Here is a 19,311-nt window from a genome sequence, read left to right on the forward strand (position 1 = left end):
TATTACAAGAACATCAAAACATTTCTTTTCTGTACAAAAAGAAAGAAAAGAAAAAAAAAAAAAAGGAAGAAAAAAAAAAAAGAAGAAAGGCGGGAGGGGGAGGGCGGGAAGAAAAGGGAATAAAAGGCAAAAATAAGAGGGGGGGATCGGGGCCGGAGAGCCGAGGGGCCGGGGCGAGGCGGGCGGCCGGGGGGCGAGCGGGCAGCGGCGGCGGCGACGGGGCGCAGTCCCGCGGGGCGGCCCCGTGCCGGGGCCGGGGCCGGTGCCGGTGCCCACCTCCGCCGCTCCCGTTGCCGGGGCCGGTGCCGGGGCCGGGGCCGGGGCCGGGGCCGGCTCAGATGTGCGTCAAGGGGACGGTGCCGTTGACCCCCGTGCTGGCGCTCTGGTAGTGCTGGGGCAGGGAGTGGAGCCGGCTCTGGGCGGCGGCGGCCGCCGGATCGCCGCCTTCCCCGGCCGGTAAGTACATACTGATCATCTCCCGCAGGTCCCCGGGGCACGGGGCCCGCGAGTGCGAGGTGACGGGCGGGCTCACGCTGGGCTCCGACTTCACCAGCGAGCCCAGCGCGCCCAGCGCCCCCGAGGAGGCGGCCGCCGCCGCTGCCGCCGCCGCCGCCGCCGCCGCCGAGTTCTGGTGGGGCTGGGAGCCGTAGGGCAGGGCGCCGTAGCCCGAGGGCGAGGCGCTCATGTAGCCCTGCGAGTTGGAGATGGGGCTGTACTGCAGCGCGCCCATGTCGTAGCGGTGCATGGGCTGCGGGTTGTGCGGGTGGTGCGGGTGGTGCGGGTGCGGGTGGTGCGGGTGCCCCCCGCCGCCCGGGTGCTGGCCGTAGGCGAGCTGCGCCTCCTGCATCATCGCCGCCGCCGCCGCCGCCGCCGCCACCGAGCCCGGGTAGGCGCCGTTGGCCCAGCCGTTCATGTGCGCGTAGCCGCCGCCGGCCGTGCCGCCGGGGCTCTCCAGGCGCTGCCCGACGCCGCCGGGGCTGACGCCGACGCCCATGCCCACGCCGACGCCCGCCGGGCCGCCCCCGGCCGAGCCGGCGCCCAGCAGCCCCCCGGCCAGCGAGTACTTGTCCTTCTTGAGCAGCGTCTTGGTCTTCCTCCGGGGCCGGTATTTATAATCCGGGTGCTCCTTCATGTGCAGCGCCCGCAGCCGCTTCGCCTCGTCGATGAAGGGCCGCTTCTCGGCCTCCGACATCACCTTCCACTCGGCGCCCAGGCGCTTGCTGATCTCCGAGTTGTGCATCTTGGGGTTCTCCTGGGCCATCTTCCGCCGCTGGCCCCGCGACCACACCATGAAGGCGTTCATGGGGCGCTTCACCCGGTCCTGGCCGCCTTTGCTGCCCCCGCCGCCGCCGCCGCCGCCGCCGCCGCCTCCTCCCGCTCCGCTCTGCCCCGAGAGGCTGCCGGGGGCCTGGGCTCCGCCGGGGGAGTGCAAGTCCGTCTCCATCATCATGCTGTACATTCACGAAGCTTTGTCACTTTCCTCCGGCGCCGGGCGCGGAAAGCGGATCGGACATAGAGGAGCCGAGGCGAACGGGAGCCAGGCGAAGGCGAAGGCGGAGAGGAAAGCGGGAGGGAGGCAGCGCGGGCTCGGCCCCGCCGGCGGGCACCTTGCCCCTCTCGCAGCCCCCTCGGGGGGACCGGACTCGGAGCTGCTCGCACAGGTGCTCGGCAAAACTTGCTGCAGCACTTGGCCGCCGGGGAGGGAGGGAGGGAGGGAAGGAAGGAGCGGAGCGTGCCGAGCGCCCGGCGGCTCTCCTCCTGCTTCGCTCGCTCGCTCAGCTCTCCCGGCACACACGCGCACACCCCTCCTCTCTCTCCGCCGCTCTTGTTCTTAACAGATCTATCTTTTTTTTTTTTTTTTTTTTTTTTTTTTTGTTCTTCGCTAACTTCGAGGGAGAGGAGGGCGGGAGGGAGGGAGGGAGGGAGCGCGCTGTGTGACTTGCATCCGCTGATCGCAGGTGAAACGGGGAGCGGAAGGGAGAAGGCGAAACCCACCGCCACGCCAAAAAAAAAAAAAAAAAAAAAAAAAGTATTTAAACGTTAACTAAGAAAAAAAAAAAAAAGCGGGAGGAGGAACGGGGGAGGAGGGGGGGGTGGGGAAGCCAGCCCGGCCGCGTCGAGCCCCGCCGCAATTTGCTGGCGGTGGTCTCCCTCCCGCGGCCCGGGCGGGACGGGACGGGGCCGGCCGGGGAGGGGAGGGGAAGGGAGGGGTCGGCCGGGGAGGGAGGGGCGGGGAGGGGCGGGGCGAAAGCCGACCCCGCCTTCCCGCGCTCGGCGGCGGCCAATGGGGGCGCGCCGAAGGGCGGCGATTTGCATAACGCGCGCGCTGAGCAGTGACGTCCGGCGGGGCGCGCCGGAGCCGCGCGGGAAAAGGGGGCGGGCGGCGGGGTCACGGCGAGGACCCGCCCCCGCCGTCCCCCCCCCACCCCATTGGGACCCCCCGGGGGACCCCCCCATACCCCTGTCCCCTGTCACTCCCCCCCCCAAAGCGGGGCGACCCCCGCCGCAGGCCGTGCCCGGGGCCGCCCCGTCGGTGCGCAGCATCCCCCCAGCCCAAGGGGGCTTTGCACGCGTGGATTTCCCCCAGTTCTTGCCAGATCCGCGGGGGCAAAGCGCGGGAGGTCGCCGCAATTGCTAAAAATGAAGGATTAAACACAGCATCGCTCGGGGTTGAGGGCTGGGAGGGGACAACAGGTCGCTTCCCACTCGGGTGGCCAGACGAGGACACGAGGAGTCAAACCCACGGGAGGAGCAGCACGGTTCACACGCTGCACGACACGTCCCACCCCACGTCTTTAGGGCCGTCCTCACCCCGAGACACAACACTAGGCCTCCCGGAATAGGAATCGGCCCGGGACAGCCCTTCCCGACCCGTGGGGCCGGCGGAGGTGCGTGTTCCCGGACAGGGAGTTCCCGGGCCGGCAGCCCCGCCGCCTCCCGGGCCGCCTGCGGGCCCCCCCGTGGCCGCGGCGGGAGGGACGTCCCGTCGGGGCGGGGACGGACAGACGGACGGACAGACGGATGGACGTGCCCGCTGTCCCCGCCGTGCTCGGCCCCGAGGAGGGGGCAGGGGGCTGCGGAGCGGCCGAGACGGGAGCCCCCGGAGCAGGCGGCGATCGCCGTCTGCTGGCTGCCGCCGAGCCTCCCGCAGCCCCCTCCCCGGCCCGGGTGGGGGGGATCCGGGGAAATGCCCCGGGGGGGGCCCTCTGTCTGCGTGTTCCCCCCCACGCGGGGCTGGTCCCTCGCTGATCCTCCTCAGAAACACGCGTGGGAACGGCCTGTGGCTCCTCCAGCCCCACGGGGCCAGACCCAGCCCGCAGCCCTCGCGGGGATGCCCGGGGGTGCCCCGTCCTGCCCGGGGGTTTGGGGGCTCGGGGCCCACGGTGCTGAGCACGGTGGGAAAGGTGTGTGAGCGGAGCCCCGCTCCCTTTTCCAGCACTGCCAACTGCTCCGAGGGATGCTGCGGCCCCGGTCCCAACTCAAACACGGGCTCTCCTTGTGTTTTGTTGTCTCTCCCCAGCTTGCCGGGTAAAAGCGTTTGGAGAATCTCTGGAGCTTTCGAGTAGGGGCTCACCCTGTGAACGGTACTCACACATATAATTCAAATTTCACAGCTGACCTGCTCTGAAAACCTCAATCAGCTTCTAATTGAAGGGAAAACAAAATATTGCTTCCCTACAGCAGAGCTAACGATTTAATCATTATATCAGACATTATAGCTTTTAATTAGGCTAATGCTGATACTGTATGGAAAGAGATAATTCAACACAGTTCTTGATGAATTCTGTAATTGGGTTAACGGAGGAGCAGTTGGGGGAAGAGACGTCAATATTCAAGCTGCGTCTATAGCCACCAGGTTTATGAATGGAAGGCAAGGGGGGAACAGGGAAAGGGAGGGGGAGGAAAGGGCTAAAATTCCCCGACGAGAAATGTCTCCCCCTTCGCCCAGGAGAGCTGTGCCAACCAACGGGAAGCCTGAGAAGGGTAAGGGCCGTCCTGCCGCCCCGGGCTGTCGCGACAGCGGCGCGACATCACCGCGGGACCTCGCTGCGGCTCCCCGCGGGGCAGCTCCCGGGCCCCTTTCCGTGGATCTCCCCCCCTCTCCCCCTCACGGCCGCGGCGACAACACTCGGGGAAGGGGCCACCCGGGCCACCGGCGTCGTGCCCGGCCGGCTTGCCCAGGGCAAGACCGGGGGCAGCGGGGAAAGGGGCAAACTGCGAGGGATGGCTACGAGACGGGGCCGCAACGCTTCCTAGAAGCCGCGGGGAGCAGGCAGGTGCCCCCCGCCCCTGGGGCCAGCAGGGTGAGCGCTGGGGCTCCGCCGGGCCGGGGGGGCAGCAGGGAGATGCTCTGCGGGGCAGCCTGGTAGCGGCAGAGAAGAAGTGCCCGGAGTGCATCCGCTTATTTATTTACTGGAAGGGCGGTTGGAGCCCTTTTTCTAAAGGAATTTCGAAATTCCTTCTTTTCTTCCCCCCCTCCGCGCTATCGACAAAATGGCCTTTTCAGAAGAGTTTGAACATCCCAGGCTTTTTTCTTTCCGCTCCTTCTTTTCTGCTTTTCCCCGGCTCGGAGAATTGGGCCGCATGCCTTCGGTGCGCCTAAAAGACCCGCTATCGACCTGCGCACCTTTCATCTGCGATGTGCCCGGGGGGTCCCTTGGAGGTGCCCGGGGGGTGTCCGGGGGAGCCACCTGCCCTGGCTGCAGGGCAAGGAAGCGTCCAGCCCACCCCCAAAGCTCTCTTCTCGTTCCCTTCTCTCCCCGCAGGACATTTGGAGCGGGCCCGACCCGCGGTCCTGCGGGACTTTGGAGCCCGCAGGGAGAGCAGAGCCGGGGGCTTAACGAAGTTTTGCCAGCGGGGGCATTTTAGGAAGTGTTTGTTTATGTTACGCATTGGCTCGACTTCCAGCAGGATATTCCTCTGAAAGAGAAATACTCTGTATTGTGATCTAGCCTTGTCTTATTTTGTCAGTAATTACAGGAAAATTAAACGGGTCATTGATAACATTCCAGTGACACAAACCCCTGTAATTAACAGTCTGAATACACCTTTTTACATTACACAAAAGTTGTAATTTTCAAGTCTGTTCGGATTTTTTTTATTATTATTATTTTATTATTTTATTATTTTATTATTTTTATTAAGGCGCACGCACGGAATATGGGCTGAGCAGAAGGCAAAACACCTAGCGGGAGGAGAAGGTTTGCGGTGTCTGGGTTTTGGGGTCTGGGTTTTGTACCTAAAGGGACAGCCAGGGCTTGTACTTTTTACAAGATGGGTTAATCGAGAGTTCACGATAATAATAATAATAATCGTCATCATTATCTGCCCATTATTTTTCTTTCTAGTATAAGGAAAATATTTCGAAAGTACACTTTCGAAGTGGTAAACTTCTAAGGGAAAAAAACAAAAACTACGGGAACGGAGGGCTCATCGGACTGGTACGACACGGGAGTTATTATGAAGTTGATCTTTAAAATTGCTCCGTTGAAATGTCAGTCACGAAACCTCGGGAAACAGCTTCACAAGGCGAAGTGCCATTTGCTGCAGGGCAACCTGGCAAGCCATGGCGCATCGCCTGGAGAAGTGGGCTCTAGGACCACATATAAAGGATATCTTTCTGTTTTGCATCCCCGAATTGCAAAAGCTTCTTTCAGGGCAAGTCAGAAAGAATTTGCGTAAAAAAAAATAAATGAGGAAAGAAAGAAATGAAATCATATAGAAGCTTTTTTTTTTTTTTTTTTTTTTTTTTTTTTTTTTTCTTCTTCTTCTTGCAGGCCATCCTGTTATTGCAAATTAGATTAGCTACACAGGCTTCAATATAAACATGACATGAGGTTCACAGGAGAGCGAAAGTATCATCCACTCCAATCTCTCCTTTCATCGAAACATCCCACATAAATTACATCTTCTCCTTTAATACACTTTTCAATGAGATTAAAACATCACCTTGACACGATTTCAAACCTTTTCAGTCGCATCCAGTGCTTACTTCAGAAAACAGCAAACAAGGGGAAAACTAGAAAGATCTAAATATTCTCTGGCTGCTATTCTGGAAAGTAAAAGTGCCTAGAGGGAATAAATGATCCTCTTGCTCCATCCAGTGCAGCGCTGTGGCCAGGGGAAGGCGTAAAACGAACCCCAGGGAAGCAAAGAGGAAAACCTGATTTCCTTCCCCTAGCTGTACTCGGCTACCTAGCTGGAGCCAGGATACAGGTTATTTACCTTTGGGAAAAGAGGTGATTTTCACAGATCTGTGTAAGGCAGGGCGGTAGCACAACTACTGACGCCTTTAGCAAATGAACCTTTTATGGGGCTATCGCTGGTAAACCTGACAAAGATGCTGCTGCGGGCAGGGCAGGGCAGCCCATTCAGAGACTGCCCGGTTTAGGGAACCACTCGCAACTTTCTGGGTGTGCTGCGCAGCCCACCCCCCGCCCCACAGACGCAGGAGGACCCCCAGGCACATCCCAAACCCTCTCCTGGCAGCAGCGGAACCCGTCCCGGTGTCACTAGCAGCCCCCCGCCGCCGGACCCGGCGAGACCCTGCCCCGCAGGGCACGCATGAACTTTTGCCATGGGGTCAGCGGGGAGCCCCCGGAACCCCCCAAGCGCTGCCCCCCGTTAGGATCTCGGTGCTGCGGGGCTCGGTGGGCAAGCAAACGAGAAAAGGTGGTTTGGCACGTTACCCGCCCGCGAGATACTGTACATTTGGGGACAATTTGCACCCCCCCATCCCCAGCCATCCATCCACGCACACACCCCTTAACAAAGAGTCTTTCAAACCACCACCTTTTATGGCAGCCTGCGGGAATCAATGCGATAAAACGGGTTTTTAATGGGTTAATTGACTGGAGCCGCTATCATGTTTAAACACCTGTTTCTGGAAAGAGATTCAGCCAAAACCCGTCCCCTCCCTGATCGATAGATGCACAGCCTTGCTCCATTGCCTGTTGATCGACCCCAAACACCACCGGCAAATAAGAGAGAGAGAAAAAAAATCCATTTCTCCTCTTAAATATCCCGATACTTTATGGTACGAGGAAGCTGCCCGGGCACCTAGGAGCTGGGGAGGACACAACCCCGGGGCGGACCTCCCCGGACAGCCCCAGCCCAGAGTTCCTTTAGCTGGGACTTCACTGCCCGAGCCTGGGCAAAGTCCCCCCACCGAGAGCCCCCGGCAGCTGTCACCTTCGCGGGGGACAGGACCGGGGATCCCCCTGGTCCCTGGGAAGATGGAGCCGGGCTCAGCCCGGCCGCATTAGCAATGCTAAGAGCCCATGTGAATGCTCACTCCGAGGGGCAGAGATTAAGCAGGCATTAGTTGTAATAGCCGAGGGCTGCTCTGCCTATTGATTTTTCTTTTTTTTTTTTTTTTTTTTTTTTTTTTTGGCAGTATGAATATAGCCGAGCCCGTCGGTCAACCGCAGCGAAACTGATCCTTTGCCCAAAACACCTCTCTCTACGTGCCCCCCGCACACCGACACGTTCATTTCTTCACGCCACACCGGAGCGAGCCGCCCCCGGCGCCCTCCCCTCCCCGGCCCTCCCGCAGCCCCCGGCCCCGACCCCGACCCCACACCCCAGCGAGGCAGGCGGAGGGGGGCAGCCCAAAACTTTGTCTCCCCCCCCCTCCCCAATCCATGTCACAGCCGATAACCCAGTGACTGCGAACGGCTCTTCCCTCCTTGCAGGAAAAGTGCCTGGGAAGCCCTCCCCTCGCCGGCTTCCCCTCCTCCCTTCCCCAGACAGGGTGAAGACCCCCTCAAAAGTTAGAGGCACACTTACAGTTGCTCTTCCAGCTCCAGCCTCCTCCCAACATATCAGCTCAAGGGGGCAGCTTTTTTTTTTTTTTTTAATATATATATTTTTTTACCCCCCCCCCCATCTCCTCTCCAGCCTAACTCACGCCTTCCTCCGACCCAGCCGGGCGCTTTGGGGCCGGAGCCCCCTTCGCCTGCCGCCCTCCTCGCCCCTCGGCCAGCCGCGGCTCCCAGGCGGCTGTGCCCGAGCCACGAGTGCCCGGCGACACACGCACACTCACCACTCGCTCTCTCGCTCGCTCGCTCTCTCTCTCCCTCGCACACACACACACGCACACACACACACACCCCGCACGGGAGAGGGGGAGAGAGAGAGGGAGAGAAGAAAATGAAATTTATTATTGATAGAAAAGACTTTAAAGACAATTTCTGGTTATTGTTTCGCTCTGGAGAGAAAGGAAAAAAAAAAAAAGAAAAGGGAAAAAAAAAAAAAAGAGAGGGGCTTTTCTCCCCACCCCGACATAATGAAACGTCTTTTGTGTGGCACCGAACAATACCAAACAAGTATTCTAATAAATAGCCACTTTTTTGTTCCGCCGCGGCGGTGAATAGAATTGAGCAGTTGCTTTGCGAGCAGCTGGAGCGCCGCGCCGAGCGGGGAGGTGGAGCCCGGCGCCTTCCTCCTCTTTCTCTTCCCTTTTCCCCCTCTCCCTCACGCACTTTCTCCTCTAACCTTGCCTCTCTCTCTCCCTCCCCGCTCCCGCTGGGCCGCTCTCCCCGTCCCCTCCCTTCGCTGCCTCTTGCAGGACCGGGGGCACCGCAGGTGATGCTCCGCGCACCTGTGCGGCACAGGCACCTCCGGCCGCCCCCCCCTCGCCCATCCCCTCCCCGGCAGCCCCGGGACCCCTCTCCCGCCCCCTCTGCCATCCCCAAGCCCTGGCAGCCTCCCCCTCCCTCCGCCGGCGAATTTGGGGTTCCCAAGGAGTGCGTCCCTGCAGTGCGTCGCCGGTCCCCCCCAGCCCCGTCCCCCCTATTCTTTCCCAGTCCCCTCCTCTCCCCCCCTTTCTGTCAACATGACGAGCACTCTAGGAAAGGCACTCGATAGAGGTTATTAAAACGGACACAAATCAGCTAAAGATTTCCAGGTAAAGCTCAGGGGAACCCGTTTTCTTTGCCGCGCTGGACGTGTCAGGGTGCGCGCTCGCATGTGCGCGCCGGAGAAACCGGGGAGGGGGCGGGCGGGGGGGCGGGGGCCCGCAGGGGATGGCCCTGACCCTACCGGGGCTCGGGGCGGCCGCCGGGAGGGCTGTGGCTGCTTTCCCCCTGCAGGGGGACCAGGAGCACCGGGGCCAGAGAGCTCCGAGCAGCCGCTGGGGACAGTCGCCCTACCGCCGCCGGAGCTCCTTTCATCGCGGGCTGGAGCTAGTCCTCGTAAAAAAAAAAAAAAAACATATAAGAAATGTTGATAGTAATAATAAAACCCGACGCTGCCCTCCGGTATGCTTGACAGCTAGAGCCCTGCTTGTCTCGCAAAGGCTCTAGAAAGCCGCCCCCCCCGGGTTCAAACAAACCGTAGCACCTGCTGCAAAGACTGGAGCGCGGAAAGGTTGCCTCGCCGGCTGCTTTGCCTTGCTCAGGGCTGGTGCACCCAGCCATTAGGGAGCCCGCAATAAAAAGTACTTTTCTTTCGAATTTCAGCCGCCGCCGCCGTTTGCAGACCCCTACCCTCGGCTGGAGGCTGACGGGGAGCTGGGGGGAGCGGACGGGCGTGGGCTGGCGACCTGGCATCGAGCCTCACGCTCTCATCGGGGGGGCTCGAAGCCACCCCTTGGCCAAGGCACGGCGATCGCCCGCCCCTCCTCGGCCGTCCCGGAGGGGGCGAGAGCCCCCTGGGTCCCCGGGGGGGCGCAGGGGCACCCCTGTGTCCCACCCTGCTCGCCCCTTGCGCTGCCAGGGCGCGCCCGTGTGCGTGTGCGGAAACATTTTCTCCCCCCGCCCTTTTCTTTTTTTTTAAAACCACCTCCCCCCCCCCCTCTTTTAAGTGGATTTTTGCTCTCACTTCAATAACACGCCGGCACTAATTAGCTGCAATATTAAGAAACGCTGCTAAATGACAGTTTTATCGGGTTTGTGCAGATAGGAGGAACGCGGGGACCCAGCGCAATACCCATCCAATGCGTTCGGCGCTGGATCCCCGCCAGCAGCCACCGCTCTCCCTTTTTATATGGAAAAATGGCAACATTTTGGAAAGCAGCTTTAAAACTTTGACTTATATTTTACATGCTAAATAACGGGGAGAATGGCGACGGCGTTACAGAAAGCTTCAAACCCTGCAAATATTTGAATGGGGCTTTTTTGTAAAGTAGAGCAGCTGTCAGTCAGCTGGCTTTGACAGCCTGCCACAATTTTGTCATTTAATAGTGGGTGTTAGGCTAAGTGCAAAACACTCTGGCAAACAGATGTCAAACCTACATCTCATATAAATGGGGGTTGTAAAATTGAGTTTTAACCCACATATAGGGTTTTAAAAAGCGGTGCCAGTGTGTAAACTGTATACCAAATAGAGATGCTGACAATCTCCCGTGTGGGCTTGTTATTTAAAGTAGGCTTATTTAGAAATCTGACCTCCAAATTATGCTAAATTTTCTTTCATTTCAAACAGTGGAATATGAGAGCACTGCTTGGGAAAGTCGAAATTAAGGACAGATATGATGGCTCACTGAAAGGGGCTGATTGCCGTATATACTGAAAAAAAACAGGGCTCCTCATTTCCTCCACACGCTGTTGGTCTTCCCAACGTGAAGTGCTTAAAGAAAGGAAAGAAGAAAGGCAGGAAGGAGGCACGAAGGGAGAGAAGGGAGGGAGGAAGGGAGGAAGGGAGGAAGGGAGGAAGGGAGGAAGGGAGGAAGGGAGGAAGGGAGGAAGGGAGGAAGGAAGGGAGGAAGGAAGGGAGGAAGGGAGGAAGGAAGGAAGGAAGGAAGGAAGGAAGGAAGGAAGGAAGGAAGGAAGGAAGGAAGGAAGGAAGGAAGGAAGGAAGGAAGGAAGGAAGGAAGGAAGGAAGGAAGGAAGGAAGGAAGGAAGGAAGGAAGGAAGGAAGGAAAGGCTTGGCAGGGTCCAAGTTCTGAGGGACCACTTTTCTACAGAGTACTCGAGGGGCTTGCTTTGGTAGAAGGCGGCACGGAAGGGAAAGACCACGAACACAACGAGGAGGCAGCGGCACCAGCCTGCTCCTTTACGGCGAGCGGGGCACCCTGCGGGAAGGTGGCCGGAGCCGGTGCAGGGGGTGGCAGGGGACATTAAGAGCGGCAGCGGGACAAATAGCGCTCAACGCGGTTAGTCCCATCCGAAGTCACGCTTCGACAGCCGCTTTTCTCTTAGGAGCTCACGTTTCCAAGATTTGTCTCTTCGCCGAGATGTGGTTTTCCCCTGCGCTTCCAGGGACGCCCCTGACAAATGTACTTTGAACATTTGAAAGTGTCATAAATATTTATACCAAAAATTCTTCGTTGCCTCAGATGGCTGGAACGAAGCAAGAACAGAAAAGAGGGTAATTCATCGCACAACTCGTATCATATGGATGGTAACAAATTCCCCAGGATAAGTCTGCACCCACATTATCGTTTCGGAAGCTAAACGTGTTGCTTTCTAAACAAGTCGACATGAGGGGATTAAATGAAACAAGCGTATTTAGAATTGCTCCTATTATTAATTAACCGTAGTTTAGACGCGCTCAGCTGATTTCCTTGCCGAGCACTCAGTTGCAAGATCTGCACGGTCCTCGCTGATGCTAAACGAGTGGAGGAATGCACACGGGGCGACTATTGATCGCACAGTTACAGCTGTCCGCCGTCTTTGAGTCCCATTTGCCCCGAATTCTTCCCCCCACCCTCCAAAATAATAATGACAGGAATAAATCCCGCAGGCTCCTCTGTCTGATTGCAGCGTTCCCCTTTTTGCAGCTCTGCAAAGCCCCTTCGGACCCCACCATCGTGGATGTGCCCGGCCGCTGGCTCAGCCCCCCAAGGGCAGGGGGAGAGGGGATGCCCACGATCCCCGGCCGGCTGTGGAAGGGGGCTCGGGGCCGCCCCCAGCCGGGGCAGTAAGCCCCGTTTTTTTCTTTTTCCCCGCCGGCTACGAAATCAGGCTGCGGGGAGAAGGTAGTGGGGGATGCTCGGGTCACGCCGGCTCCCATGCCACCGCAGCTGCGTGCCTGGCACCGGGCGAAATCGTGACAGGGCAAGGCTTGTTTTCTCTTGGCACAGCCGCCTCCGAGTTTTTAGAAGTCGGTTGCAGCCGCAACTCTGCCGAGCAGCTTGCGAAAGCGCACGGAGTGGCTCTGAGGCTCTTCCCCGGGTCCGGGGTGCAGCCAGGGAAGGTCCTTTATTCAATTCCCTCCCGCAGGAAAATGCCCGCAGCTATTATCCAGCCCATCTGCCCGAAAAGAAAGGCTCTGGTAAAACCACGACCCTGATTTTCGAGCAACAAACCGGCCGACAAATCTGGAACAAAATATTTACCGAAGCTGCTTCTTGATAGGTAATGAAAAACTTCCATTGGCACCTAAAAATGGGCATTCCGTTAGCTCTACTGTTACTGCTTTTTTACCAGTATGCTTGTACGAGCGAGCCCTTCATTGCTTTCCAACACAGACACAGCTGCCGCGACACAGTTCTGAAGCTCAGAAGTCAAAATACAATTGACCTTAGATAAATAGATTTTCTCAACAGCACCGGTTTTATTAAGTCTTGAAATTAAGTCCGGTGACTACCTGGCCATCCTAAAATTGCTCTGAGATGTGGATCTGCGCCGTTTCTAACTGCAGTGTCATCAGAAATCCAGGCACTCAACTTGTATTTATTTCCGTGCTTTGAACACTAACATTAGTATTTCTTCAGGGGGGAAACACTATGGCACAAATTCAAATGATAGATCGGGAAAATGACTCTAAAATAACATAGGAAATGGAAATAAAGATGAGTACGATTTTACCATTTAAAGATTAAATTGGGCTTGTGCTGTTGAATTGAAATACAAAGATGGTTAAAATTGTGTCTTCACTGGAGTGAAATCAGAGTGAAGGCATGAGATCTGTAATACGAAGGCCACAGCTTGTAAAAATCAACAGGTGAAATCTAATTATATTGCTTTGCAGAGCTCAGTATTCACCATTTGTGTTGATTCTCTCATCGTAATTCATTTTAGAGCAGTCGATAGCCACTGAATTGTTTTCTTAGTGGTTTGTTTTTTTCCTTGCATCTCAGATTTGCCCCTGCTTTGAATACATTCTCAAGTCTGAACCACACTGCTCAGGTGCAAAATATACCTTGCATGACCAAGGTGCAGATCAATTTTTCAAGTGGCTTGTGAGTAGAAAATACGGGGCGGGGATAAGGCATGCCACTGCAATGTGATCCAGTCCTTTGAGGAAATCATTAAATTTGAAGCTATTGCTGTAAAATGGAGCTTAGTCTAACATCAGGCTTTGTGTCTTATCAGAGAGGAAAAACTATCACTCCTTGTTGAGGAATGAAGCGTTTGGATGCTTTGTCATCACTGTCACCTACGAGACTACTAGAACATTTTACAGCTTTAAGAAGTCAGTTTCTTTCTGGGCATTCAAGCACATGTAACAAAAGGTTTGCTTTTTACTGTGATGGCAAAAATGTTTACCCATCTTTTATATGTTTAATATTACTTATTTGTGTTCATCATTTAACATTATTTGTGTTATCACTCAGGGGAAGTGATAGCATATTGTCCACTTGATGCCCTGGCTATAAATGAAAATAGAGCTTATGTATTTTTTCTATTAACTTTTCTGTTAGTTTCTAATGCAACTAATGTTTCAGTGCTGAAGAAGTGATTTCTTGGGTCATCGAGATGAGAAGGCCATAATGAGGTCTTGCTAAGACAGCAACTGCTGTGAAGCCATTTGAACCTTTCAGTTCCTCTTCCAGTGAAGATGATTAACTCTGGCCACCTCAACTGATCCACATCAGGACTGCCACTGATTCAACCAGTGGGTGAAATTGCCTGTTACATTAGGTCCAGCTGTGTTGTCAATTTTTTGCCTCAAACTTTACCCAAGTGTCCTGATACCCTGATTGTTCCCACTGCAGAAATTCTGGTCCTTTTACCAAGATGGACATTTCATTTCCCTTGTGAGGAAGCCTGGAAGAAGGACAGAGGACAGTTTGTTCCTGATCCCTCTCCTTGTAGTCAACCCAGACATGAGACAATCTGAACTGCGATCCAGGGACTCATTCCCTGCTGCAGCTCACAAAAGCAGTACACGTGCATAGAAATAGTGGAGGCAACTGCGTGTCACCAATGGCTAAGAAACAGCCTGAGGTCCTTGGGTAAGTCCTTTAGACTCCAATACTTGCAGGGATTCAGGATATTTAGAAACAAAATTTTCACTGAAGTTAATGGAAGCTGTGTAGTGTATTTAAATATATTTATGTATTTAATCTCCCTTGAGATGAAGACTTGAGATATCTGACTTAATCTTGAACCTTCACTGAACCTTGGCTATTCTGGGTTGTTCCAAGAACACCCAGGAGCATCACAGAGGAATTACAAGTATAAATGCTCCAATACTTTTAACGAGAAGTAGAGAGGCAACAAACGTGTTAAGGTTTCTATTTACCACCACTACACTAACTGTGAAAGTGGGAAATAATGATCAGAATATCTGAGGAATGTTGCCTAGCTTGAAAACGTCTCTGCTAGTAATGTGATGACTGTCTTGTGGAGTTGTGGTTGCTGGGAATTCACACTCTGATTTTATGGAGAGATAAAAGAGTGGAGTTTATATGGAATAAACCCCTTTTGAATAAAACAATCTGCATAAATGCTTTAAGAAAGCCTATAATTATGATAAAAATGTTGCTCAGAGTTAAAATTATGAAGCAATCAAAATTTATAAACAGTCTCTCATCGACTTTTAATCATACTTTCTTATATACAAACTGTAGAAAACATATAGTAGCAATATATAACAATACACATTTTATTTTCAGTAAATTAGGGTCCCATCCCATACTCTTTAATCAGACAAAGCTTGACTTGTCAGGCTCTTCCGGAGTACCCTTAAATGTTGAAAACCACATGAAGGCCACTAGTTTCATATACACTCAGCCAAGGCTTTATCCTGTTAGTAGCTGAACACCCCTGGAGAAGCACTGTGCACCCTTTGGGTTAGATCCAAAGCTTTCTGTGGTCAGGTCATATTTCCATCAACAGACTCTGGATTGGGGCCTCTTCTCCCACTGCCTTCTCAGGGGACACTTGCTTAGTATAACATGGGATATGACCCATCTTTCCCCTGAAATTACTTTGAAGGCATTGCTCTTCATTTGTAATTCATTAATGAGAATGGTTAAATTATATGCATCATCTAGGACTTGGATGGCAAGAGATATTCAAAGGAAGGAGTATTTGCAATGGGAACCTTGCCAATTTGAATGGTAGCCTACCATGTCTATAAGCTCCATTGTTTCTTTTGAGCTGAACTAGCTGAACACATTCAGGACGCGTTCTGACATGCACTCTGCATGTCTCCCTCTGAGTCATGAGAAATGCTATCACTGATATGTCAAATTAATGAAATATTTGCTTCTAACTATATATATATATACATACTATATATATATACTATATATATTTATATACTATATATATCGTATATATGCATATACTACAGTATATGTATATATAGTATATATATATACTATATATATACACTATATATAACTATATATATACATATATATTTTAAATCACAGCATTGCTAGATTTCTTTCTGAAACAGAATATCATGCAAACCCTTGCACCTGGATTCCTTATAGATAAAATGAGATGATACGCTAACTGTTCAACTCTCCTTAATTATCAGAATAACCTTTTCTGTTAAAACATTGATTTAAATGGAATTTTCAGGTAGGCATATTAATAAGGAATAGCTGCAGTGATTTTCACAAGGTTTACATCCTTCTAATGGAGGTCAAATAATGTCCATAAATACACTATCTCAGTGCTCTCAAGAAGACAGACCCTTGTGTGACCTTATATTTATTCTAGTTTTCTTCATGTCCTTGGGAGCTTGTCCACATTTCCATGATCAAAAGTCTGAACCAAAGGTCCCCAGGAGGGTAAGTGGCAAGGAGGACTCCAGAAAGTCTCCTTCTGAAGTCTGTGGGGAAGAATCCAAGAAATGCTTATCCTTTCAGTTTGAGGAGCAACATGAACATTTTGAAGCTTTTGAAAGAAGTGATGTTGTATTTTATATCAGTTCTACATGCTTGGAGTGGAAGCATATTTTGGGCTTGAGAAAATAAAACCTCAGCCTCATCTACAACTGGATGATTTAGATGGCAGTATATATACATATATATATATATTTAGAAGGATGAAGAAGCACTTGAATGCAGTTTTATATGCATTTTTTGATATAATTAGGATGTCAAATAATGGCATTCCAGGACATGTTTGTTCCATCCAAAACAAACAAATAAATAAATAAATAAGACAATTTTTATTTTTAGAGAGAAGAATTTCTTTTTTTTTTTTCTTTTCACTGTTCATTTTTCTCACTTTTGGGGTATGCCTGCAGAAAAATTGTGTAGAAGTTCTCTTCTGTGATTAATATTATTAATATGACATTCTTTTTAACATAGACTTGTTTGTTATGAACTTTCTATATTTAAAAGTCTATAATCAATGAATATAAATTCTCATTTGTATCTACGCATGGGCCTAAAATGTAGTTATGTTTCCCACAACAGCTGAGATAGATGAGTGCATTGTGAGTAGTCTCTGTAGGATGGAGGGGAAAAGTACTCCAAAGAAACTTAAACAAACATAAAGCATGAAACCAGACATTCCTTATGCTTACATTAAAATTATATTGAAAATTGGGAGCACGAACTACCAAACTAGGCTTCATTCTGTTTTACAAACTGTAACATTTGTTTAAAAAAATCTAGAGCATAATTGTAAATTCAAATTTCCTACCCATTCTTACATCGACATTTGTGTTTTTCTCTTAACATCTCCCACATGTTAATGCAGCAGCTTCCTAGCCCTCTTGTTACTTATCACATTCAACGTAACAGTTTAGCAAATTCTCCAATTGTGTTCGTGCTCGCTTTCACAGACATGGAGAGCAATTTGATGTGTCCTTTTAATGAGTCATTTTCATGCAAGGAGGAAAACAGTGGTTGGGGAAGTTATTAAAGCTTTCTGCTCATTGATTTTAAGACTCTCTGCTGAAACTATGTTGCTTAAAAAACAGCTTGTTTTGTTAGAAGGGTTGAAAACCATCTTTTCTTCTAAATCCTAAGTTTGAAGAACTCCAGCTTCCTTCAACTCCTTTGCAGAAGCTGCAGTTTTGTCACTAATTGACTCTGCCACAAAACTGTGGCAGTGAAATATGGGATTTAATTTTATTTAATTTTAAAATGTTTTTAATACTTGGGCTCCAAACAGAGAGAATGCAAAACTACCTGTGGATGGCAGGGCAGATACTAGTCCAGCAGGGACAGGAGTTGTTCTCTTCATTTGTAGGAGATGTTGACTCTAAATCATAATGGTGTCAATATAATTATCATTTTTTTTTTTTTTTTAACCTGTGCTTCTGCTGATCATTTTAGTGATGTGTTTAATGAATTTATCTTGGTTGAATGCTGAGGTGGACACAGGTTCGAATGCTTGAGAAAACTAATTTCAGAGGATGTTTTTTTCAGAGGAACAAGGAAGTCAGGGCCCAAAACAACGACTGTGATAAGAAAGATCTGCCAGATCTCCTGCACTGTCCACTGAGGTCACTCCAATAGTCCTCTTACTCCTACCTGTGGTCATATGTGGTTTCTTTTGGGGTTTCATTTACCTGACAGGGCTTAGAGAGGTGTAACATACTCAGCTTTCAAGCAGTACTAAAACAGTGCTCAACTTTTTGGCTAGAGTGGACCACATTGTGGGACATGAGTGTGCTTTCCCAGCCCTTTGTTCTGGGGCAACAACCCAGACATGCCTTAAGTCCATGAGACCAAGGTGCACCCCATCCTGTCACCACACTCAACTTTTCAACAGATGCACCAGAAAATAATTGTGGCACATGTGCCAATGGGTCTCCTGATTCAAACCATCCAGACTTATTGCTGCTGGGTGTACTGTTGAGCATGTGCACCTTATGAGAATGCATACGGGGGGGGGGGGGGAGGGATGTTCAGAAAAAAAAATATAAAAGAAGGTGTACCCAGCACCATGTTGTATATAAGCATATTGCACAAGCATTCTTACTTATGCTTTGCATTTGGCAGGGGCTGCGTGCAGTGCATGCATGCAAAGGATGCATTTTTTTCATCCACTTTTGGCCATTCTGTTGGGGTGTGGGTGCATGCTGGAGCCCTTGGGAAGGAAGGCTGCAGGACACAAACTGCCTGAGAGATTCATTCAGACAATAGCTCCCTCCCAGGGGCAAGATGGGGGAGCAGGACACAAGAAAGAGGCTCCAGGTTTGAATCAATACTTTTCTGGACTGGATCTTGCCTGCTGCACATGTTAAGTTTTACATAGGTACTACTTGTTTCTACTAATCAGTCTCACAAAAGCATTTTATTAGAATAAATGACTGGCAGAATGCAAAACCTGTAGGGCTTACATGAATAAAAAAATTATATATATATTTCAAATATATATATTTGATTAACTAAAGAAGAGTTTTATAAAAACACTGATCTTCCACAATTTAGTGAAAATATAGATGAAATTGGTAGCTAAAGCTACTGGTAAACATCATTTATGGAGCGCAGGCTTAAGAATATATTTTCCAAAATGAATAAACAAAATGCCAATTGTTTATTAAAAATACTAATTCAATAATAATAGTAATAAAAGTTTTAAGTTTATTTTGTGCATTAGCAAAATAACATTGGCTGTACTTAAGATCTGTATAGAAGAATGACACAGGTCATTGTGAAATCTTAAAAGTCTTACTAAACAGTGAAACCACTGCAGTACATGCTGAACTACTTAAGACAGACATGAATTGTCCAAACAAAATAATTTGATACTGGCTGTTTTCCACATTTTAATTAGCAAGAACAGATGGCTGTTGCATAATCCTATTTAATGTCTGTGCTTGGTATCTCCCAAATAGCTCAGTGATTAAGTTCATACCTTAGTGTGGCTAAATGCATTAGCTGAAAGCAAACCACTAAGATTCACTTTCTGACACGGGCATAATGCAAACATGTTTCCTTCCACTAACCTGAGAGAAAAGCCTCTATTAACTCATAGTCTGTTGGTTGTGAAGATGCCCAGAGGTATTTTGTATAAATGCATATTGATGTCCCATGCGAGTTTTAACTCCTCAGCAGAGTTTCTTTGGTAACTGAGATCAGAGTGCCCCCATTATATAATCACCACTCTCAACACATACAGCCTAATCATGCAATTGATCACTCATTTAGAGTTTGGGAATTCTCTGGACAGCTCTGTGCAGCTAACCCTTGCTGTGCAATGGGCTGTGCGGGCCTGGCAGCTA

At 51.2% G+C, this 19,311-nt stretch overlaps 1 protein-coding gene and 1 long non-coding RNA gene across 2 annotated transcripts; one reads left to right on the top strand and one right to left on the bottom strand.

Moving 5' to 3' along the window:
• Positions 1-334: 334 nt before the first annotated feature.
• Positions 335-1,675, bottom strand: SOX1 (SRY-box transcription factor 1; the record flags this gene model as incomplete). Its single annotated transcript, XM_084495166.1, has 1 exon — positions 335-1,675. The coding sequence occupies exon 1, from the start codon at positions 1,457-1,459 to the stop codon at positions 335-337; it is 1,125 nt and encodes a 374-aa protein (XP_084351292.1). The 5' UTR covers positions 1,460-1,675.
• Positions 1,676-8,793: 7,118 nt separating this feature from the next.
• On the top strand, positions 8,794-15,351 carry LOC311427755. The gene is made up of 3 exons (XR_014687538.1): positions 8,794-8,908; positions 11,142-13,782; positions 13,883-15,351. It is a non-coding gene; the product is annotated as an uncharacterized lncRNA (long non-coding RNA).
• The last annotated feature ends 3,960 nt before the right edge of the window (positions 15,352-19,311 follow it).

This window comes from Aythya ferina (genome assembly GCF_964211825.1).
Source record: "Aythya ferina genome assembly, chromosome: 1".
Lineage (NCBI taxonomy): Eukaryota > Metazoa > Chordata > Aves > Anseriformes > Anatidae > Aythya > Aythya ferina.